The sequence below is a fragment of the Chaetodon auriga genome, chromosome 11 (assembly GCF_051107435.1).
Source record: "Chaetodon auriga isolate fChaAug3 chromosome 11, fChaAug3.hap1, whole genome shotgun sequence".
In the NCBI taxonomy this organism is placed as follows: domain Eukaryota; kingdom Metazoa; phylum Chordata; class Actinopteri; order Chaetodontiformes; family Chaetodontidae; genus Chaetodon; species Chaetodon auriga.
The window spans coordinates 18,290,674-18,315,692 of record NC_135084.1 but is presented as its reverse complement, the minus strand read 5'-3'; the positions used below and the strand labels follow the sequence as shown (position 1 = coordinate 18,315,692).

The following is a 25,019-nucleotide window of genomic DNA, read 5'->3' as shown; positions in this document are numbered from 1 at the left end:
TTTAATAAAAAGGATTTGTATTGTTTGTATTGTCAAACTGCACTACTGCATAACATACACAATACAAGTCATGTACTGACTGTACAACATGCCGTTACGATTTTCTGATAATAATAACAAAAAATGATGACTATATATGTACACAACTCTGTAACAAGTTCTATTCATCACTTGTGTCCAGATAAACAGCACTGACGAGAAAACAAAACAACTATGGTCATCTTCATCTAGAAATCTAAAAACCTTGATTGAAAGAAACACAGTCAAACACATCATCAGCAGAAAGTACTGTTCCCACTACGGGCGGGATTGGGTGATAAATGCAATAAATTAAACAAGAGAACAATGGGAAAGTTCAAATGTCACCCTTGAAACGTCGGGGAGTCCTCCTGACGAGGTGGAGATCTGAGATGCCACCGCGCGACCGAGCATGCCTGTCGATTGTATTTCTCATAAAGGGAGGGATCTTCATCGCTCTATTTCATCTATCCATTCATCCGTCCATCCATCCATCCTTCCACCTCGCCTTCAGTACATCCCAGTGGTCTGCAGAAACACCCTGCCCTCTGAAATCCACACAGAAATGCAGATGAATAAAACAAAAGGGAAACTCTAAACATCTGAAGTCTTCATTTAAATACATCCAGACAGATTCTTTACCACAGTGACCGCAGCAGTAGGAGGAAAGATGCTGCATGCTATTAACGTATTCATATAAATATTGAACAAGGTCTTCTCCAACCTTGACCGAATCATTAATAAAAGATCATTATTAAGTAAGGCTCAGTTGAAAGTGTTTTTTGGCCCCTGATCCCTGTTTTTGGCGATAAAACTTCCTGGCACAAAGGAAGCACATCCTGCCCTACTGTCTGACAGACAATTCCCCTTTAAATGATTTATTACTGGGTGTTAATTATGCAAATGATGTCCAAACAAACTCGTCACGAGGACAATTAAGACAGCCGTTAATTAGTGGCCAGTTCTCTTCTTGCTTCACTGACATTCAATTAAAAATTGCCTTTGAACAAGAGTGCTGTCTGGTACGGCGGTCCTGGCACGACGCGGAGCAGAGGTGGGCTGGAACCACGCACCCATTTGATGAGGCCGGGCTACAGATCACGGCCATTTCTTTTTCTGTCTGTTTAAGATGTTGCATGTGCGATTTTCTCATTAATCTATCCCTGCGAGGACAATAATGTTGGCAAAATAAATATATTAAACGCCTGTCTCCATTAAAATGGTAGCCCCGGTGAACTGCCTCACGCTTCATTTAGTTTTGTTCAATTTCTCAGGAGCGGTCTCCCTGTGAGATCTTTGAAAACCCTTCCAGTAGACTGGTCAGTTAAGCATCAGAAGCAGTGAGTAGGTGAATTAATGAAATCTTTTGTCCTAGCTCAGTTTAAAGGAGCTAAATACATCCCCAGCAGCAGGTATATATCACTGTTTATTTCACCAGCCTCGCACTGAAAAGGCAGTTCAAAGTAAGCAGAACGGCCAGTTTGCCGCTGCTCGTGACTAAAGTGCGTCCGCAAACTTGGTGCAGTGTCCTCGCAAATGTTTTTAGACTCGAACTGAAAAGATCACAGGCTGCATTTCACGGAGCTTCAAAAAGTTTCATGTTTCTGCTTAATGTGAACATTTGTATTTTCTATTCTTAGGTAACAGAGCACACAAAGAAGGGAAAAAAACGGTATTTCAAAGCTCTATAATAAGGCTGTTTGTCTTAATTTCCTTTGAGTTGTCATTTGGAGACGGAACGTTTTCGCAGTGACAGCAGCTTTTCTGCCTTACAACCACAACATTCCCACTGATGGGACCACGAGGCCGTCTTCATATCTAAACACTGAGGAGGCAGTATTTGCTATCTGGACACCTGTACCTTGTACTGTTGTCTTGGTGTCCAGCCTGTTGTCATCGTGGTTGCTCCCGTCCACGTCCTGGGTCACGGACTCTGTGTGAGGAGGGGCTGCTGATGATTGATGGGCTGTAGTTTGGACATTAATTTATAAGGACACTTAATTAGAAGCAAATAAACAGCCAAGGCGACGTAGCACCGAAGGCTCGGTGACATTCAATATGAAAATGAGAATTGCGCAGGTTGTGATACCTTTGAGCTCATTTCTGAGCCAAAGCAGGAACATGATATCTTCCGTTTCTGTGCGTGTACCTGTGTGTGTGCTGGCAGTGTGCAGCAGGGTGTGCTCGGCCTGATCGCGGAGTTTGACCTCCTCCTCCAAGGCCTCCTGTAGTCGCCTCTTATTCCTCTTTTCCTTCTTCAGGCGCTTCTGGATCAGAACTGAGCAGAGAAGAAGAAGAAGAAGAGGAGGAAAGGTTACAGTCAAATTATTCAGACGCTTCTAATATATTTATACTTTGTTTGAATCTATTGTTGTAGGAATTTGTTTATTCTGCTGTATTTCTGCGTGGCCTCCCTGTTTCCTGGATCTTTACATCAAGACGTTTGAAGGACTTTGAAGGTATTGTGAGCTTGAAGCGTTTGTTGTGTCGATAGTAACTCAGAGTTTGTGACAAAACAGAGGCATGAGAGCTGCTCGAAATGATGAAAATCCTGCTTTACTTCCCCCTCAAACACACAGTCACCTGCAGCAGGTCAACAACATCACGTAACTGGCTGATCTGGGTCTAAGTTTTACAGTCACTTTCCATCACAAGCTGCACACGTCTCCCTCTGGTGTGACCTAATCAAACAAATCCTCCCTGATTGGCATTTGCTCTCACTGCGATGTACACAGCAGCTTTTGTGAACACTTGCCAAACTTGATCTAGTTGGTAGTTTACTGCCAAAATCAGTCTAATTCATCTCTATAGATGCTTTGAGGGGTAATATACAGTAGGTGTCCTCGCTTCCTTGTCTGCTTTTCAAGTGATTGGACATCCTGTCAGCTTAGAAGTGGGTTGGACCACCAGGGTTTAGGCGTAAATATCGACGCCATGCCGGTGTTTATGACTACATGAGGGGAAATTTAACACTCTGATAGGTTTGAATAGTAGCTCTATGAGCGTGTGAAGCAACGTTCCAATCAACACTTGCCAACTAGAATAATTTCCAGGGAGAAAATAGAAACAGAAATTAACCTACTGAACCCTGCAACCCGCTGGCAGGTTTTTAAGGCATATTTTATTCTTAAAAAAATGCCAAAATTACTCAATTTATTATGGCCAGTGGCCAATAACCAGGTCCTGTTTCATGGAGGTTGTAAATATTTCACTATGTGTAGCATGTGGAGCCCCCAGTTTGTTTTCTAATGTTGGCAGCACTTGTGGCCACTTGGAAAAATGCAGTAAATACAGATTCTACTTTTCTTCCCCCCAAGACGCTGCATGTGACACCTGATGTGCTGCGGCCTGCCCACCTCTGTTTTTCTGCTCCATGCTAAGCTGTCTCTCCAAGGTCTCCCTGAGCTCCCTCTCTCGGACCAGCTCCATCTTCAGCTCCGTCCTCTCCAGCTGGTCCTGCTTCTCCTGCGCCCGGGCGTTCTCTATGGCAACCCTCAGCAGGCCCTGCTTGGAGACACACAGGCAGACATCAACAGGTTACGCACTGAACAAAGGCCAGGAGAGACGTCCCTTCCTCCGTCCAATCACCTTATCCTTACTTAATATTTCTGTTTGTCTGGCACAAATTTTCAAAGTATTTAACTCAGGTGTGTAATTTCTGCATTTACTCAGAGATGGGAAGGAAGAAAAAGTGGTTTTTGCCATTATATCAGCTTCAGGTGGCATTAAAAACATGCCCCCCTCCCTGTGAAAACCCAGCCAGTGAGAGCTTTCTTGCGTCCATTGTGACTCTGCTGTAACAAAGACATGTAGAATCTGAGAAGCAGGTCAGCACACGCCCATCCCAATTACTGCATATCCTAAATGTCTGCCTTGTTTGCCATTTGCCATTTCAGGAAATCCCAAAGAGTGGCTCATCTCCCTTCCTATTCATCTCAGAGCATAATAATAATAAAGCCCCGCCAGAGCCTCACCTGGATGTTCGTGAGCAGGGTCTCTATGGAGGACAAGCCTTCCGGGAAGATGAAGGGAGTGTGGTGGAGACCTGCTGGGAGCTTCTGTCCTGCAGGGTAAGATACCCTCTCACAGCTCTCCCTGCCTGACGGGGGTTTCTGGTAGACTTGTCTATCACAGCTCTCCCTGGTCGTGTGAGTTGCCAAGGAGCCGGAGTCTGGAGGGCAGAGGGACATTTTGATTTCTCGTCAGTAAGGTTCGTCTGGTTGAATCAGTTTAACACAAAAGGCTTTTAGCTCACATTTGCTGACATTTTCTATATTGTTCTCTTGAAAAGATCAAAACCAACAATGAACTGATCCTACCAAAATGTATTTTCCATAGAGCTCCACTCCTGTCCCTAAAATATCAAATTACTATTAAAAACACATCAATGTGTTTGATGTTGTTTGTTTTAGTCTTTATCTTTTTTTTTTTTTCAAAATGAACATTTTAAAAGCATCTTAACAGTCGCCTGTTTTCCTTGTCTTTTTCTTGCTCTTGTGTCTTTATATTGGTATTATATATACACATTTACATCTTTGTTTATGTGCATTGTATACTCTGTATATTACATTACATTCATCTGGCAGATGCTTTTGTCTGAGGCAACTTACAGTCAGTGAATTCAACATTTCTTTTTTTTTCCTCCCTCCTTTGAAGGACTTTGAAAGTACTCTTTTGACAAGAGCTATGTAAATGAAGTTTACTTCCTGTCTGTCCTTGTGCCGCTGACTAATGTGAGCAGTCTCCTCCACTAACAGCGCCAACATACCATGTCTTTCCTGTTTTTAATTTTTGGTTTCCAAGCATTCAGGTGATATTTGTTTCAAACCTGCAAACAGACAATATGTAACCAAGGTTGAATGCAAATTTCTATCATTTGTAGCTTACTAATACATTGACTTAATTTCTTGTAAAGATATCAAGCCCAACAGTAAATAGGTGTTTACACTAATTACAGTGTGTGTGTACACATACACAGAAGTCCTGGTTTGGGGATTTGAAAATGTGGTTACCCTTTATTAGATGGCACCGTGCCTATTGATAATGCATCACAGCTTGACATCTCCCATAAAAACAGCTAAGAAGCTGCATTATGGATGACCATCTGTTTGTAAACCTGAGGACTGCATGTTCCCGATTCGTGACAGTGGGAGAGATGAAGATTAGCCATTTTCTGCATTTTTTTTTCCCCACATCAGGCAGTTGCTCACTTCATGCGTCGACTGTCATCCGAGCCGCTGAGGACGAAGACGTCCTGGGAGTCCGGCGGTTATTGGAGCAGAGACGGGTGCGAACGTGCGATGTGATATCTGGCACTTTTCTCTGTCTGTGACAAATGACAGTGTTTTCTCCACTTAGCTGACCACAGCATCTTCTGCTCCAAATCCACCCACCTCCCCTACTCCGCCTCGGCCTCATGTCTTGGCAACTGTCACATTCAAGGTGTTTCACAGATGAGAAGCAATGCCCCCCTCCTCTTTCTCCTTCTTTCTTGCTAAAAGCATTGCTCTGTAGAGAAAGGTAATTAGCAGGTGCTGGCGAGCTCAGCGGAGGGCATCCAACTACACTCTCGTGGCTCACATACAGACACACACACACACACACACACACACACACACACACACACACGCACACACAATCGTAGCCGCTGAAGTGCGCAGTCAGCAGCGTGGGCTCCCCAGGCTCCTTGGATGTGACTGATCCTTTATTGAGTTACTGTTTTACGCCTACTTTACCTCACACTCACACACACGTTTGGCATAAATACACACACACACACACGGCTGCCAGCTCGTTTGATCATTTACCCATCTCCCTAACCAAGGTCACTGTCTGTTTTTCTCTTTTCTCCCAACTTCATCTCTCTTATTCCTCTCCCAGCCGTCCCCAGGGCTAATGAACTTCACCACGTGAAGACTGCCAGTCAGCGGAAGAGAACGGGAGGGAGGGAGGGAGGACGAGTAAGAGAGAGACAGAGAGAGAATAAAATTCTGCTGATGTTTGGTTAATGGGAGTGAGGTGTCAGGGATGGCCTCTGATCTTTGCTGCATGGATACGTTGTTCAAAGACCACTGAAACAGCACACACAGCCAAAACTGACTCACTCACACACACACACACGCAGAGATTATCATACAATAGATTGATAGAGTGACAGCGCTGAAGTGCTCTTTGAAATTCTGTTAAATCCACGATAAACCTATCTTGTGATGTTGTAGGTCAAATACGAAAACCTACGATCCAGCAAATGTACAAGTGTTTCATTTGCATGCGGCAAAAAAAATTGGAAATCAATTGCATAAATGCGATGTGTGATGCATGGCGTTCACGTTGTTGGTGCCATCACTGCTTTGTCAATACGTTCACAGATACCTGACAGCATTTGAAACCTTACATCGGAGGCCTTTGTGATTTTTAGATTCGATTACTGAATAATGTGATTCAGTATTAGAATACATTTACACAGGCGCGTGCACACACATACAAACCCTCACTTTCTCCCTCTCTCTCTCTCTCGCTGTGGATTTCTGCTGACTGTTTGTCCTTGAGCAGTCCTCATTAAGCTAATGCAAACCTCCCTGACAGAGAGAACCAAACAACTGACGTTGCAGCGCCGTGGCAACGCGGGCCCTAACGACAGGGAGGCGGTCGTTATGCAGATGAGGTCCAGCTGAGAGCGCGGGAGGCCGCCTGGCTCGTTAGGCCGCGGCCCGGCAAATGGCTCGCTAATGTAACACTGCTTCCTGGTCTAATGGAGCCCTGTTTTGCAGAATTATTTGTCTTTGCTCTCCGCGGGAAGCCGGGGGGCCACCGACAGTGCAGAGGAGAAGAGGAGGAGAGAAGTGGTGAGACTGCGAATCCTCATCGACCTGTTACTGAGATATTTCTTCCCTGTCAAAGTGTTAGAAGCCCTTTCTCTTTTAAAATAACGTCAAATAAACCATCACACTGTTGAAACAAGCGAGAGTATGAACGCAGATGGATGGAAGCTGAGTGCTTCCTTTGCTGTATTGAGAGACTTTGTTTAAAGGAAATTGATTTGTCCAAGAAATAAATCAGGAAGAAAAAAACAGCAAGAACTTGACCTTTGATGTGAAGCTGACGATGCTATTCAATAAATTTGTGCAACGTGAGACAAGTCAGGTTGCTTTTGAAATAAGACATCAAAATACATCTACATACGTCATCTGTCTAAAGAGTTCTGCTGAACCAGAAGCAATGCTGAAGCATGCCACACAAACATAATGGTGCATCTTACCTCTGTCAGTCTGGCCCCTCTTGTTCTCCTTGCTGTGCTCCGCTGAAGCCACATCCGTCTCTCTGGCCCCCTGCACCACACCAGGGGAATGTCCCAACACGGTTTGACTTGACGGCAGCCCGTTGTCGAGTGGGTCTGGAAAGGAAATACAAAAAAAAGGTCAAAAGATCGTAACTTAGAGCTAAAGCATCCTACCTGAACAGGTAAGTACGTACATGTGGTTTCCGCAGTGCGTTCTGTGTGAGATGGGGAACTCGACACACTGCTGCTGTGATTGGATGACATCTGAGCTTCCTCCAATGAGGGGGAAGGGGAGGGGCTGTCACGCACTCGCTCCTGCCGAACGACAAAAAATTATTATGGTCACAAAATCAGCTGAATATTATGGTATACAAAACACAAAACATACAAATAAAGAAGCAATACTTCCCTTCAGAGGCACCAAGCAGCAACTAAAAACCTCGAAACTGAGGAAATTTAGGGTGGTGGGAAAATTACATAAAGCTTGTAATACCTTTTTCTGCTTCCATTATATGCCCCTTTAATGCTGATTATTTTACCAAAAGAAATGAACTTCCAGAACTATACATGATACTTAAAAAACGTCCTGTTGATACTGAGCAATTCATGTGAATTAGAGGCAGGACATCAAAAGGGGTGGATTCTACTTTCCAGTCAAAAGCTGGCACAGCAGTTACTGCTACGCTCCTGAGCTAGGTTAAGCTAGGTTACGCTAGGTTACCTTTTAGCTGAAATAGTTAAGCTGTTTTCTTACTCATCATGACTGAATATAGTTAATACTATCTCATTTTGTTATGGCTAACAATCTGACTTACCAATATTATCATCAAAATCGAAGAGCACAAAGAAGAACATTCAGTTTTAGCTACGGCTATCTTGCTAGCTAGCTTTAATTTAATATAAGCTAGCTATTTTGCTTTGGCCATATCTTTGTTCAGAGAGCAATGCCAGGAGATTTTTCAGAGAAATTACACATTTTAAGACATGATATGACATGACAAAATATTTATGGATTCAATCATCTATGGTCAAAAGAAAATGATATTCTTGGAAAGGCTAATACATAATATGTTATTGTTTGGTGGTAACGGGAAAACCTGATGCTTGTTTCAGTATCCCTCGTAAACTATCTTTGGGACCCAGGCCAGTGTTTGGAACACAATGGCATGCATTGTTACATTATGACCGGAGACGTTGCATCCTGCGACTGACGAGGACATGGTGTAATACTTTGTGAGGACTGACACAATATGAAATTTTTGCCATCCTTCCAAACCTTCTTTAATCAGCCTTAAGAGTGAAACCACTGAAACATGTTAAAACACTGTTGATGCCTGTTAAAAGCAAAGTGACGAACTTGGCTGACAAGGTATCTGCCTGTATGCAGGATATCTGAAAAAAAAAATATAAATAGATATGGGAATGGCCTTTAGCCAGGGAACAACTGATTACATTCTGGTACTGATCCAGAACTTGGATATCCATCAGTAGACAATTACCTTTCTTTTTAGCCATAACTATTGGACGAAAGAGAGATGGAGATTCTACATTCAAATGATCAAAATATTAAATAATCTTGAGATGTAAATCTTTGGCTGTTTAAAGCCAAGTCGGAGAGTTCTTTAACTTAGTGATGTCTTCCGTTCTTGTACATATCCCATTTTGAAACAATATTTAAAACTCAAATTTTCATGTCACGAGTTCCCAAGTGCGACGCGGACTCTGAGGAAAACTGGCTGGTGGTCAGGTCCACCGGGCTGATGGGCCTCTGAGTTCACCTTAATGACGGAGGTGGGAGCCCTGGCAGGGGGCTTGGCGTGGAGATGCGCCACGTTGGCCATGCTGGCCAGTGTGCTCAGTCGGTTCATCTGGCCCATCGCCATGGAAACGGAGGCAGGCGCCAGGCTGGCAGGGATCAGAGGATGTGACATCATCATGAAGGGCAACTGATCCAGAACTGGTGGGAAAGAAGAGAATAAAACAGAAAAGTATTGAGAGACGGAGCACAGTGGAGTACAGTAAGTCTGAGTGTGCTGCTGCTCATATAAGGCAAAGGTCAGACCAGCAGCTCTGTTTAAAGGCCACCAGAGCTGCGCTACACATGCAACCAACATGAAACAGGTTTCTTTCTCCTTTCATTTTTACTTCAGTTGTATTTACCCATCCCAACTTAAAGGCCTTCCTCTGGGACTTGTAGTGTGTAGTGAACTGAAAACCTGCAGCGTCTCTGGTTCTCTGATGACAGGATTGAAACTGGACACCAATATCATCCTTCTGTGATGTCAACATTACCTGGATGACTGCTCTGCTTCTGAACCACGACTCGGAAACGTGTGCATGTGCGCGTCAAGGGGTGTCGAGTGTGGAAAAAAAAACGAGCGCAGAAGGAGAGCAGAAGAAAACGGGAGGCAGCGTGGAGGAAGGGGTGACTGAGAGACATGTAGAGAGATGTAAAGACGGCGATGGCCTCAATATGTATGTGACGCTTTAAATGCTTTTCATGAGTGTCACACGCAAAAACACAATCCCGCCTCTCTGGACTTGAGACAAACTGGCTAACTTTTCTATCAATGCCCCGGTGTTCTTGATGATGATCCAACACGTTTTCACTCGTTCAAACCAAAGTCTTATTATCTCGGCCAATCTGTTGTTCGCGCTCCTCTCTTTAAGACAAGCATCCACTATCTTTAAAGAAAATCCTTCCTCTCAACAGCACCCTAGTGGGTTGTTGCAGTCTCTCTATTCATGAAACAAACAATCCTGTTGGGGGGGTAGAAAATGACATAAATATTTATCATTTAATAAAAGGAAAAACAAAAACAAAAGAAACACAGGGAGGAAGTGGAACAAAAGAAGCTGATGGCAGTCCTGGTGCTGGGCCAGCAATGCACGCTGGGTAATTATAAACACAAAGGAAAAAATCTTGGACTCTATTCCGCACAATTGTCACAAATAATAGAACGAGTGCATGGAAACAAAAAAAAAGGCTATCCAAAGAGAAGAGATGAAACAGAACAAATAACGGAGGGAAAGGAAAGAAAGAAGAGAGAGAGGGAGAAGAAGGAGAGAGAGAGAAAAAAAGAAAAGGCTAACTAAGAAATAAAGAGTGAGGCGTTGATTTTATGAGTCGGGCTCGCTGGACATATGTGCAGTGCTTTGTGCATTTGGCAGATTAGTCTCTCACTTGCCCAGAGCAGAAACCAATCCAAACAAAAGATCTGTCTGAATGGAGCTAAATAACCAGATGCTCCGACAATCAACGAGCAGCCAACTCCAAATATTAAGCCTTGGTTAGAAACCAGCGCTCCACTTTCTGTCACCCACCTCCCCTCCAAACCCCCCCCCCCCCTATAATTTCATTTTCACTCACACTCTCTCCTTCTCTTTAACTCTCTTTTCTCCCCTCTCTTCACTTTCTCTGCCCTCCCATCACTCTCTCTTATGTTTCATTAAAAAACATCAAAAGTCAAAGTGCCTCTCTTATGTTTATCCAAACAAACCATTACTGTAAACAAACAGTTACTGTAAATTTCCCAGAAGATCTTGTTAAATGCAGAAATGGCTGCTCCCTGCTCTTCCCCAGCCCATAAGGTGTCACACTCAGCATTTGTGAGTGTGTGCGTGTGTGTGTGTGTAATCTGAGATTGCCTTTGTAGTGGTTAAAGCTCTGGTAGGGGCCCATCCTTCCCATAAGGCCGTGGGTGGCGGTATGGAAAAACACATCGTGCTCATGTGTGTATGTATGCCTGCGCTGTGTGTGTGTGTGTGTGTGTGTGCATGCGTCTGTTTGTGTGTTTCCACTTGACTCTATCATTAACAGTGATTAAGCTTTACAGGTTTATAATAGCTGGTGGTAACCATGCCATCTAACTGCGCGCAGATGCTGGCAGTCGTAACTGAGTGTATACAATGGTAAACAATGCTTAAGACTGGGAGTGTTTACAGACATGGGTAAAGAAAAAAAAAAAGTTACCGCACACACACACACACACACACACACACACACACACACACACACACAAATGGTCAAAGTTAAAAACAAAAGCAGTGGGCTTAACCGTGATTTTGCCTTTGTCTCCTTTTAATTTCTGCAAAACACAAGGACAAATTCTTCTTCTTCACTTCTGTCCTAAAGCCTCGCCACGTAAGTGTGTGCGTGTGTGTGTGTGTGTGTCCCAGGTTGATAGTGTATTCCACACAGGCCTCCATAAGCCCTGTCATCTGTCTAAACACACTGATGCCGCTTTAACCTGTCGATAACAGTGGGGGCAGTGCGTCCCATTTGTTTGCGTGTGTGTGTCTCCCTGTTTGCGTGCGCGCGTGTGCGTGCGTGCGTCCGTTCCGCCATCGATTGTCCAGCATTTGTCGTTTGCATTCAGGATAGTGAATTAGAGAGAAGACTATTGATTTGGCTTCAGCCTCTCATCTTATTCATCTCTCTATCATCCCGGCGCGCTCGCTCTCGTCCGCCGGTGCTCCACTTTCGCTGGCGGCTGCAATGCCAGGGATCGGCTGCAGGAGAGGGAACAGTTTTTTAATGGCATGTGTCTAAAAATTATACCTGCACACGTAGAGAGCAGCCAAAGGGCCTCCGTTGCAAAACGAGGCGATTCTGTGCTTTCCAGGGACAAAGCGACTGTAAATGAGAACACACGGCTTACTTTGCTGTGAAAAGACAGTAAATCCTGAGGTAATGTTACTCAGTATGACAGGCCAATGCCATGTTGAGCGTGAGTAACAGAGCTGGTTCGGGTCTACGCTCTCCTGATGCGATGACTAACACACGCTAATGACTAGACGGCAACATTTTGAGGCCACGGAGCAGATGACCAACTGTGTTTTTCAGGAGGCCTTTCCTGAATCCCGTTGGATCCCACAAGCATGCAAACAAATCCAAGCTGAAATAAATATTCAGCTTTACAGGCATTTATTCACGACCTGGGAAAGAAATGCGGAGGGGGGGGGGGTTGATAAAAAATATGTATAAAAATCTGGCCCTCATGTTAAGACTACCTGACCCAGATGTCTATTTGTAATTCCATCTGAAGAACTGACTCATTGCTGCTGCAGTTTGTTTTTCATTCAGCGTCTCGGAGGAAGCGCGCAGGCAGCAGAGGTGATGTCACATCCTGTCTTTAATCGGTTTGGTTCAGCAGCCGCACATAAACACAGCTGCTCGAGTCGTACTGACTCGGCATCGCAGATGTGCACCGACGACAATGTGTCACGCGACGGCGTGCGCACGGGACTCACCCAGTCCGGGGTTGTGGTCACCGTTCTCTCCGTTTGGCCCGCCATGTTGTTGGTTGCCGTGGTAACCGGCCATGGCCTCCAGCTTGATCTTCTTGGCCAGGGCAGACAGATCTGAGAGACAGACAGATGTAGAGAGGAAGGAGAAGAAGAAGGAGAAGAAGGAGAGAAAGAAAGAGAAAGAATCAATATGAGCCAGATCAATGGCCCCCGGTGGAGGATTAGAGCAGTGGGTAGGCAGGAGGCTGTCATGGGAAGACAGAGGCCAGCCATTCATTGTGACTGCACCGCTGCACTGGCCATTTAGTCTGCCAGGGAATCAGCGGTGATAGGAACAAGCCAAGACATCCATCTCTCCCACACAGGGACATCACATCCCACAGCACAGCACACAGGGCGACACTCGGCGGTGGCAGCAGCTCCACCTTTTCCCCAGAAATGCCTCTTTATCAGTACAAATGAGAGGAAGTAGAAAAAAAAGCGGAGGCACTTTTTAATAGGGGTTGTGCACTTTTGGATGATACGAAATGGAGAGTGACAAAACGTGGCAGGAGGGCTGAGCCACGTTTTAATTTGTATCCTGAACCTCAGAAGGTAGTTTGACCCGCAGAGCAAAGCTTAAAACTCAATCTTACGCCACAGAAAATTAAATATCTCTCGCACTAATACAGACAAACATGGAGAATTATTAAAGTCGGACAAACCACGCAACTGTGCAAACAACACTGAGGAAATGCAAACAAACCATAAGTCTTAATTTCCTGATCTTGGATACGTCGAAACATTTGCAACAAACTGGGCTGCGGAGTGTTTTTTTTTTTTTTTTTTTTTTTTTTTCTTGCACAATGGCCGTCTGAGGCGAACGGTCTGTCTGTCCAAGACAACCACAACAAATTGTTCCTTTTCTTCTCGTCTCCTCTCCCTCTCTCCCCTGCTCTCCTCCCATCCCCTCTCCTTACTTTACCTTTTCAAATGTCAGCATCACAGCGGGACATAAGCCACCGTGTTGCGTGTGTGTGTGTGTGTGAGTGCAAGAGGGCGAGAAAGAGAGACTAAGGAGGATCACATCAAAGATTTCCCCTGCCTTTTACGCTCAAATGTCCTCCCTCTCTCTGTCTCTTTCTCCCCTCTCATGTGGCCAGTTCTAATCAGTAGCGCTGACATTGCCGCCGTGCCCTCTCCTTTGGTGGAAAAAGACTCTTTTCCCGCTAAGAAAGATGCTCTTGAACACTCAACGCATACACAACACACACGTACACACACACATACACACACACTCAAGCACCTTTGAACAGTGAGAGGAAGCGGCGCTAACAGAAAATGGCTTCTTTTGAGGCGGGGAATGAAAAGATCAGGTTGCAGTGAAGAGCACAAAGCCAAGGGCAACTTTGAGAGCGGCGAGGTGCCAACAATTACTTTTCTCCCTTTCTCTGTGCTGCATGCACACACACACACACACACACAAACGCACACACAATAGGGACTCAAACACACAACTGTTTGTGACAAGAACAAGCAGCACTGTGGCCTTTAGCAGGCACTTGACTAAGACAGATTCTGACATGACAAATAACAGATTTTCCCTCAGACACATTAACATTTTCGCTCATCTTTTCACCTGCCGCTGCAATAAAACTAGCTGAATGATCCTAAAGCTGAATTTCATACCTGGAGAGACAATTCATGGGTGATTTAGAAAAGAAAAAGGGGAAATTTAACAGTCAGACAAATCAAACATACTTCCAAACCTGCCCGCCTTTTAAAGCAGGAGATTTTTCAGGGATTTATGAAACTGATCCGAGGCCTAAAGATCAATGCAGCCCAGCTTATCAGAGGACTTTGTGTACTTACCATTCAAGAAAGAAGACCAACTTGCAACTTATGAGTTGTTTCTCATATGTCAGCAGTGTGTATGCTAATTCTATTAATCAGCACACAGGTCGCCTCCCAGAGCCCCGCCTCCTCACACTATCGATGATGGGTGAAATATGTCATTATGTGAGGGTCTGCAGGGGAAAGCAGACGACCGCGCCACCGTGTATCTATTCCGCCTATGCAACCTGTTCTTTCTTCAAACTGATGGGCTAACGCAGCTGGTTGCCAGGTCATTGCTCTCACTTTCCGACAGCTGAGGAGAGAATATTTGAACTTTACGATCAGCTCCTCTTGAGGGCTGAAGCAACAATATGACGCTAATTCACTCCTGGAGCCAAAACGAGGATTTCTCCTGTGACTTCTGTACAGTTCTGGAGAATTACAAACCTTGACCTTCTGAAAAGCTTGTGAAAAAGGAGGATTTAGAGAATCAGGGAGGCTTTCTTTTAATGAATCTTTGATACAGAATACACTGGCGGGTGTACTGAACAGATTTGGCCATTAGATTTTTGTTCAGGCTTTATCTTTGAGATTAAACTCTTAAACTTTTAATTGAAAAATGATTCTATCGTAATTGTGCTCAACTGAATTATGTGAAAATAGGTCTGTGCACTTTTATTTTTGCATTACAGTTAGTAGGAATAGTAGCTCTAGTTCAGTGGTATTGTAGAATAAATGTGTACAATAATTAAATAAATTTAATAACATCATCAAATTTTGAAAGTAGTCTCTCAAACAGCATAGATATCAATTACACGTCATTTCAAATATATTTATACTTGAGTCAAAGGGTTTATTAAAAGGAGTAAAATATATTTTTGGTTGAACTTATTTTTCTTTTTTAATTATTTTATTCTTCAATTTGTTCTGATCAATTAATTTTTAACATTTGCATTGAAGTATTCTACATGACGACACACATGTCAGTGACTGCAGTTTATTTCCAAACACGGAACACTTAATTAATATCTCTATTTTCCCGTTTCCTTGTTGTCCTCAGCTTTACGATCCTAAAATGCCACCTGGTTGGGCCGCAGGCTCTGACGTGTCGCTGACTGATCATCGTCACTGAGGATTCTTTGATTGGCCTCCTCAGAGATGTAAAGGTAAAAACGTCTTCAGTTCAGCAGATGAACCTGTGTGTGACTCAGAGCACTGACGTCTGTATTCCCGGTGCACAGAGCCTCTCTCTGAAGTTGCTGAACGGACTGTACGTGATCCTGATCAGGACTATTTCACTGACAAAATAAAAAAATACAGGAAGCGAACAAGAACGTGTCAAAAATGAAAGTTACAGCCTTGCCCACGCAAACAGGACATTTAAATAAAAGCAGAATTAAAACACAAATAAAAGATTTAAGTTGAACAAAAGATTTTAAAAAAAAACGCTTTTATTATGTTTCCATATGTATTTGAAAGAGCAAATTTTGGAACCTGAATATGATGGCAGACTCGTCAGCTGAACAGACACAGTGGACAATCATAATTATATGGTGTCAGAAATGATTCCTCTCAGCAGTGCTGGTTTAGGATGTCTGTGTGCCTGCCTGTGTGATACTGTTTCTACAGTACGCGGGTACATGTGTACTGTTTGTGCGTGGCGAGGCCTGGGTGGTCACCTGCAGGAGGCATGATCCCAGCGTGCATCAGACCGCTGTGGGACAGCATGTGGTGAGTCCCGCCCTCTGTCACACTCTGCAGCCTCTTGGGCGGTCGTCCGGGCCTCGAACTGCAGGCGGAAAACACAAGTTAACATTAGTCATTAGGCAGTTTAATACGTTACTCCCTCAGTCAGTCAGTTTTTCATGCTGAGACGGAGATGGGTGGCCTGGTTAGAGAAGCTGTCCTTCACTCTTTAAACCTCTGATCCTGCTGAAGTGTCAACAAGCAAAACACTGAAACCTGACCGGTTCCAGGAAGGCTGTTGTACAGCAAATCTGACCTCCCTGTGGATACGAGCAAGCAAAAAAGGAGTTTCCCTATGGCATCAATAAAGCACCTCATTACTGTTCAGCTTACTCATTCATTTGTTTGCTTATTAAATGTGTTTGCTCGCCCCCTTCCCCCTCCATCCATTCCCCGTTTGGTCATTCATTCCCTTTTCCCGCCATGTCGCGAATTCCCTCAATAAAGGCTGTGACTACAAGCAGATTCACATGGTTTGATTGTGCCAGGCATGCTCAATCAATCCTGGAGGAAGTATGTGAAAAGCTGTCAGACATCACTTTGGCTCTGACTAAACGGTGTGAATGTCCTGACAGGGGAAATGACACGGGCCACATCAGGCTTAATGACAAGCAGCGCTGCTCATCTCCTCTCGTAGCAGCCTGACATTGGCTAACATGAGTCTGTGGGCAAGTGTTCACACATGTCTGTGAAGTGTGTGTGTGATGTTAAAAGATAGAGTGAGGGAAAGAGGGGGGGGGGGGGGGACATGGGAAAGAGGCGACGCAGAAGGTGTGACAGAAACAGCAAAAAGAAACAGAAAGAGCAAGAAGGAGATGGAGGGAAAGGTGAGAAGTGAGAGATGGGTGAGACCAAGGGAGTGAAAAAAGGTGGGAAAGAGTAAAAAAAAAAAAAGAAAAAAAAAAAGGTTGAGATAGACTAGCAGCAGCAGCAGCTTCCTAGCGTGGGGTGTCTTTGAGCAGATTTTAATTAGAATCTAATCCAGCCGTCATTAAGGCCCCATAAACGAAGCTGTCAGTCAGGAGATTAATGGCGCCTCATTTGCATATTGCATATAATTCATCAATTACCCAGCAGAAAGGACCAATCCCCTGTTGACACACCCACTGGCTGAGAAGGGGGGGGGAGATGGAGAGAGACAAAAAGACAGAGAGAAAGATTGTGTAGTCACTGTGGGAGAAAAACAGGTAGCTGGTACGCGTGTGTGTGAGCGCATACTGGCATGTGTGTGTGTGTGTGTGTGTGTGTGTGTGTGTCTGGCATGTGTGTATGTATGAAGTGTTCAAAGGTTAATTTGATGAGCCGATGAGCTCCACAGTTCCTGCCCTCGGTTTTAATGAGTTGTTATTATTGTCTCTTATTATGGGCCCAGACCGACTGGGATGTGACAGCTGACATCAGATATCACACACACGCACACACACACACGCACACACACACACACACGCATGTAGACAGTCAGAGACACATGCTCAGGTAGACATACCCATATTCACACACACAGACAGCAGGAATGTGCAGATGAAGTTGTGAATGTGTGTGTGTGTGTGTGTGTGTGCCTGTGCGTGGGAGTGTGTGTTTTTTTGGAGGCGGGGGTGCATCCACATCACACACAATATTTTTTTGCCATGCATATAGAGCAGCATACTGTGCTTAACAAAAGCAGGAAATGTATTTTTAGGTCTCAAGTTTGAAGGTAAAGCAACACAATTCCACTGCAACTGATGTTGAAACACCTCAAATGAACACATGCACACACACACACACACACACACACACACGCACACACACACACACACACAAACACACACAAATTCAGAAGCAAACACCAGTGGGGGGAAATAAAATACACAGAGACCAAAGACTGTGGTTGGTTTTTACTGCAGCCACTTCCCTTTCCCTTACTACTGTTTATTTGCACACACTAATTAATGGCCTCTGTGTATGTGTGTGTGCATGTGTGTGTGTGTGTGTGTGGTGGCTGGGTGTGTTGTGTGTGTGCGCCTTTGTATATGTTGCATTTTAGGGAGGAATAAAGAACTGGAACCTAATTTTGTGTTTAGTCTGCAAGTGCGTTGATACATCAAAGTGACCCATAGAGGGAGGTCTACGTGTGTGTTGTGCATGCGAGTGTGTTTTGTGAGCGTGTGTGTGTGTGTGTGTGTGTGTGTGTGTGTGTGTGTGAGGTTGGAGAGCACCGGTTCCCTGAGGTAGGATTAATGAAAAAGCCTTTCATGGAAAAGTCATCAAGCTGAGGGGATGGAATGAGGGAGAGGAGGGGGAAGAGAGAAAACAGTGTATTGTGTGTGTGTGTGTGTGTGAGTGAGTGTGTGTACAAGGTGTGTGTGTGCATGTGTAGAGGAGGGGGTGTATGGCTTATGACCTCTTTGTCTCAAACTTTAATTAAAATCTCACCCAGACGTCCTCCCTCATGCCAACGCTCTGGCCACACACACACACACACACACACACACACACACACACACACACACACACTTTTTTTAAAGGGTACTCTGTACATTGAGTTCTGCCCTCCAAGCTTAGCATGTGTGTTACCTGAAACACGAAACGCCAAACATGGCAGCTGGAGCTTAGCACAGGTGGAACAGAAACAAAACATAACAAAGATGACAGATCTCTCTCTCTCTCTTCCTCGCTAACACACACACACACACACACACACACACACACACACACACACACAGGGGAAAGAGAAAAGTAATGAAAGAAGAGGAAGTGTTACAGTCAAAACAGTGGAACAGCTACTGGCTTGAAGGGACTGAGGTGCTGATAGGTAGCAGCTGTGTGTGTGTGTGTGTGTTTGTGTGTGTGTTTATGCGAGTGTGTGTAGGAGAGGGGGAAAAAAAAGAGAACTAGCTCAAACAAGATTTTGTTTGGAATATATTAGCAGCGGTTTACAGCTCCCATGCTCCCATCCTTTCAATCTGTGTTTATCACACGGGTTTGTATTCGCTGTCACGGTCCGGTTTGATAAATCATATCGTTGCCGGCGTGCGCAGGAAGACTTATGCTGCTGGTTAGAGAAGGCAGGGAAAGATTGATGTTGTGATCTTCCTCTCAAATCGAGGGCTGAAAAAGCTTTATGCACCATTGTTATTAGGAAAGCCTGGGTGATGATGTCATGAAAGAAGCAGGCAGGACAACACACACACACACAGTCACACACACAGGACGTTTGATCATGGCAAGAATCTGATCTCCTAAACTGATACCGCCTTGCATTCCTCTCCCACATTCCAGGGTCAAGACGATGTCAAGACCGTGTGTGTGTGTGTGTGTGTGTGTGTGTGTGTGTGTGTGTGAGTGTGTGTGTTTTGAAAAGTGTGTGCGCGCCTGTGTGTACTCCCTTAAAACCTGTCATAGTGGAAGACGTGGAGGCCCTCTCTATCTCATCGTGCTTTTCTCTATAAAACATCAAACGAGTGAGGAGGTTAAAGTTGAGCTAATCACACCACCCGAACACACACACACACACACACACACACACACACACACACACACACACACACACACACACACACACACACACACATCCCTCCTCCCCTTCATCTTAACGCTGCTGACTTTGACAGTGAGTTATGGCATGGCAGTGGGGCTCGGCTTTGAGGAGTCCACCTTCCCACACACACACACACACACACACACACACACACACACACACACGGCTTAGCGCTGCCAACTTGCGCGGCCGAGGTTCGCCACAGAGAAACACAAAGAGCGGGTTTTTGTTGTACACCGCAGGCCGCTTCGTCTCATTTATCATTCATCATTTGATTTAACCAACTTCTTTTTTAATATTTATTCTGCACCTGCTTCATATTTGACTCCGCTTTTGTTAACAGGGTCTCTGCAAAGACACACATGTGAACTCAGGTCATTTGCCAACATCACCCTTAAAGGGTCACCTTACCCAAAATAGAAAAAAAACATACGTGTAGCCATGTCGGCTTTGAGCTGCAGAAGTTTCCTTCTTCCACCCAAGTAGTGCTTAAATTTCCAGTCGCCTCCATGTTACTGGTCTGGAGACACATACCTAATGATAAAATACTCTTTTTCTAATTCAGATGACCTAAGCCTTTAAAGCAACACTGCTTGTGAAACTGATCTTGTGCTTCTTTTCAGGTGTTCACGCACACAAATGCAGGAACCATGTGCTGTTCTTAACTCGTGCTTTGTTACAAAGTAACCAGAGATCTTATACCTCGCCACATTATGCGTCTTTTATGTAACATGTGTGGGGTGGCGTATGCGTATTCCACACAAAAGTATACACATACTGTATACGTAGAATATGTACACATTCACGCACACGCACAGTTGGACCTGAGCGAGCTGTTTGATGTGTGTTCCTTACAGAGAATGAAACTGTTCCTTTGTGAGGGAGAAAGAAAAGGACGGAGGATCAGGTTGCCTCCTACACGCCATGTTCTCTCTGTGGAACTAATGTCATTTAGCAGCAAAGCCAGCAAACACACAGGCGTGACCATGTGAGTTCGTGTGTGTTAGAAGATGACAGAGAGTGTGTGCGTGCCTTTGTGTGCCACCTATGCGTGAATTATAACTAGGCTTTGACTGAGGGTGCAGTCGGCCCTTCTTCATGGTTTGATGAGTCAGTGGTCAGGGTGCGTTTGTGTGTGTGTGTGTGTGTGTGTGTGTGTGTGTGTGTGTGTGTGTGTGTTTGTGCACAGCAGGAGTAAAAGAGCAAAACAAAGAGGTGAAGGAAAGACAATGATAAACAGAGGACATTTGGGTAACCTTTGCTTCATTTTTATCTCTAAATGAACGAGGAAGCCAAAAGAACAAACTGCAGGAATCCACGCAAAGCGTTCTGTTCGTCATGTTTAACTATCAGACGAGGTCGTTACTTCTCCTCCAGCCTGTCTGACTGTACTGGACTGGAAAATAATAAGTGATGGCTGTCTTAATCAGTAACAAAAACCTCACTGAGCCTTGACGCTGTCAAAGAGCAGGAACATCATATTCTTGAAGATGTTCTTTCAACTTTAAGGTTCAGTTGGTCAGCCTTCCTGCGTTAACCACCTCAAATCCACTTTTCACCTGCTACCGTATGATGCTCCATGCCTACACGAGGGATTACTTAAAAACTTCCAACGCAGGGCGGTGATACGTACTAATGGCTACCGCAGCACATTTGAAGCTTTCAGACAAAGAATCGCGGAAGCCGTTTGAAGATTTCAGACGAGTGATGTTTCCAGATCTCATTAACTAAAGGCTGCTTGAGTGTTGTGTGGATAATTAGAGACGACGGAGGCTGTGTATTTTCGGCGGTTGTAGAACAACGTTCCCATTAACACCTGACATAGAAGAAATCTCAAAGCAGCAAGAAGATGCATCTGGATTTAGTGCTGGTTGGAGGGCCTCAAACGCTGCGGCGCAGGTGTTCATCCACGCACGTGGAGCTGGAAGCTGATTCTCACGATTAGTTTGCTTCTGGTTTTGCTCAACAAGTCAAAGCTTGTATCAAAAGTTAACACCTGGTATTAAAATCAAAATGCAGCTCAAAGATGAAAAAAAAGAGCACCTGAATGATTTGACCTACCCCCAGGAAACAGAGAGAAATGGAAAAGAAGTAGTTCATACTTTGCAAAATCAGTTTTTTGGTGTCTATCTGTACACATCTTGACACATCCTCTATCTGAATTTAATGGCAGGTGTAAATGGGATCATTCGTGCTCCAAGGAGCAGGGATTAACTATCAAACAATATAAATTCCCCAAACTAAGGCTAATCCACACTCCTCTGGATTGAAACCCATGCTGTTGCGAGCATGTGGTGTGCACCACAGCAGACTGAGGCACCAGGAAACCACAAATCCCCGCCAATTTAGCCCTTTTATCCAAACATCTCTGTGGTGCATTGGATTGATGACCCATGTAGTTGGTCACCATCGGAGTTCTGCAAAACAGCTCATTTACATAATCGCATCATAAATACCGAGAATTCATTTAATCATCTCCTCTGTTCTGATGCTCAGGGCTAAAGAGTGTTGATATGATAAGACAGCGAGTTATTAAGGAAGGAGAGAGAGGGAGGCAGAGAGAAGGAGAGAGAGCAAAGGGATCAGTGAGTGAGTGAGTGAGCTTGTCCTGATTTAAGCTGCCGCTTGGGGCCAAATGAAAATTAATTAATTTCTGTGAAGAATCAATTTCTCAGAATGACAGTGTCAGATTCAATGCGTGTGTGTGTGTGTGTGTGTGTGTGTGTCAGAGAGACAGGGAGACAGTGTGTATGTGTGCCTGTCGGAGAGAGCGAGAGATCATCGCCCCTGATAACACCACAAACTTTTAAGAGTGTTTTTCTTTATTGAGATTACTAAAATTCATTATCGTCAACGCCATCATCCCCATCAGTGTTTATCATCTGTTAATGGTAATTAGTGACAGGCCAAGCAGCACTAATATGCCAAATAAAGAGGGGCAAACTGGACCTCCACTCAGCATCAAACGGTTTCAACCCTCCAATACAAGCCAAATCAAATTATATTTTCAGAAAAAAAATTATGGATTATTCCCTTAACCCATGTAGCTGACATGTTTAACAGCCAGAAGACTCCATTAGCCTTAATCTCATGCAAATCAGAGTAAAGGCCTGAAATATTACAGCAATATTATAAAACTCTAATAAAAAAAAAAAGGTTCCACATTATCAGCTGACACGAAATTTACTGTTTGGATTTTTGTGAAGCATCATGGAAGTTTTGTGGCCTCCAGACTGATATGACAGACAGTATAAAGGTGAGTAGAGGTCCTTCCACCCAGGTCACCCCCCTCTCCCCTCCAGACTCACCTTGCGTTGGTACAGTCGCTGTAGAGCGTCTCGAAGTCCTGCCTGGAGATGAGTTTGCACCGGTTCACCCCGGGCTGGATGGCCCCCAGCCCGCGCAGCACCCGGACCTGCTCCACGTTGCACACCACCGGGGAAATGTCCAGCCGTTTCAGCTTGGTGTAGACGGTGTGGAGCCCGCCGACCAGGTGCTTGAGAAACACGTCGAAAGCCTGCGGCAGGCAGATGAGCTCCGTGTCTTTCACCGTGAACGAGGCCAGCTTGGCACCTTTCACCTCCACCAGTTTGCACTCGTTGTTTTGCGGCGTGCTCTCCACGGGCGACGGGGTGGCGTACACGGGCTTAGCGCTGCTGGACACAGGGGCTCCTCCGGTCTTTAACGGGGTCCCGTTCGGTAGTAAGAGGTCCGCCCTGAACTGGTGAAGCAGCGCCGGGTGCGCCACCGGGGTAGCCGGGGAAGAAGCGGCGGAGGTGGCCGCAGGTGGCGGAGAGTTGGTGGCCGGAGAGACGGAGCTCGGCGCCGGGTGGTGCCCGAGCGGAGCGGCGGGGAGCAGAGCCGGAGCAGCCGGAGTTGCCATGGTGGTCATGTCCGAAAATTAAGAACAAAAGTAAACTTCAAAGTCAACTATTACAGGGAGAAACTTCGCCGAACAAATGCAGCTGTTCTGCGAGAGAGAGCCGTGCGCATCGAGTGTGCCGAGGAGGAGGAGAGGGGGATGAAAGAAGAGGAGAGGAGACAAGGTCCGTGTGTGGAGAGACAGATCACATAGTTGAGTCAGAATGAGAGGAGGCTTGTCTCCGAGATGCTACTGTCACATTATCATAAAGAGGAGGAGCCTGGCCATGTTCTTAGAGAGTGAGAGACACATTCATACAGAGGGAGAGAGAGAGCGAGAGAGAGAGAGAGCAAAGATTAGCCTACATAAACTTTGGATAAGCCTATTTATGAACGCCTAACGAAGACACTTTGATATTAATGCTTCTGATGGGGCTTAGTGTGTCTGTGGCACTCAATCTGTCTTCTTTAGAGCAATTTTAAATGATAGTACGGCTGTAATCTTCCCACGTTACCGTGTGGGACTAATAGTTATCCTTGAAGATGTTATGATCTGATCGCTGAGGTTATTTGTCTTGAGAGCAAATATCCTGCATGTCTAAATATGAGTTAATATGGATCCATCATAGAGACTGCCTTAAAGCTGATTGTAACAGAGTGTTTTAGAATAAAAGGGGGGAAAGTAGGCATTAGGAAACCACAAACACAGGACATTTAAAATGATTTTTTTTCCTGATTTTTCTCAAATATAAAATGATACAGGTGCCACAATGAAGTTTGAGGTATGTCAACATGTGATCTTTATATTAATATACATTATTATATAAACTAATATCCTGTAAGGGCTTAGAGATGCAACAGCACCTGCCAGATTTGAAGTACATCCATGCTTAATTCAATTTTGTCACCATAGCTGGATAAGCCCCCACAACAAAAAAAAGGATGTTTGACCTCTGTTCAAGTAATTTATGTTGCACTTCATTCCTCCTGGGTGCCATTGTTTTGTCATTGTTGTAATGTTGTTTGTGCTCCGTACCATCGTGGTCTTAAATCAACAAAAATCTGAATCAGGCTCAAAAAAGGATCCAGAAAAAGTCAAACCAGAGAGCGATGAGAGACTGTACAAAGTCTGATGGAGGGGAGGTGGGGGGCAATAACCTTGGCTTGACAAATTGATCCCTTTACCTGTTCCCTGTACAGCTTCCTCATCCAGTCCACACACACACACACACACACACACACAGACACCCGCACACACACTCCCATCATTTACATATGGAGCTCGCAGTCCTTTCAAAGTGGCTTTCACGGAACATTGTGCTGATAATGATCTCGGTCGTGAGGGAGAGAGAGACACAGATCTCCAGAGACCATCTCACCATAAGACAAGGGGGAAGAGGATAAAACTCCGACTGTACTCCAACTCAAAGGACTTTAACACTCTTTTCCTCACAGCCCCCCCTCCCCCTCTCCAATAAGCCCTCTTGTGTTTTTTAATTGGCAGAAATTAATCTTTAGGATGTAGATGGT

At 44.8% G+C, this 25,019-nt stretch overlaps 1 protein-coding gene across 2 annotated transcripts; it reads right to left on the bottom strand.

Annotated features, from left to right (window-relative positions):
* Positions 1-23,715, bottom strand: dachc (dachshund c). 2 transcript variants are annotated; one of them, XM_076743628.1, is made up of 11 exons: positions 22,937-23,715; positions 16,042-16,151; positions 12,551-12,661; positions 9,076-9,254; positions 7,492-7,612; positions 7,277-7,411; positions 3,993-4,189; positions 3,375-3,525; positions 2,168-2,296; positions 1,880-1,984; positions 1-566 (listed from the first exon to the last, which is right to left on the bottom strand). In XM_076743628.1, the coding sequence occupies exons 1-11, from the start codon at positions 23,518-23,520 to the stop codon at positions 529-531; spliced, it is 1,860 nt and encodes a 619-aa protein (XP_076599743.1). In that variant the 5' UTR covers positions 23,521-23,715; the 3' UTR covers positions 1-528. The 2 variants fall into 2 exon arrangements, with proteins under 2 accessions (XP_076599743.1, XP_076599744.1); XM_076743629.1 differs by having other exon boundaries at positions 3,375-3,522.
* Positions 23,716-25,019: the final 1,304 nt, after the last annotated feature.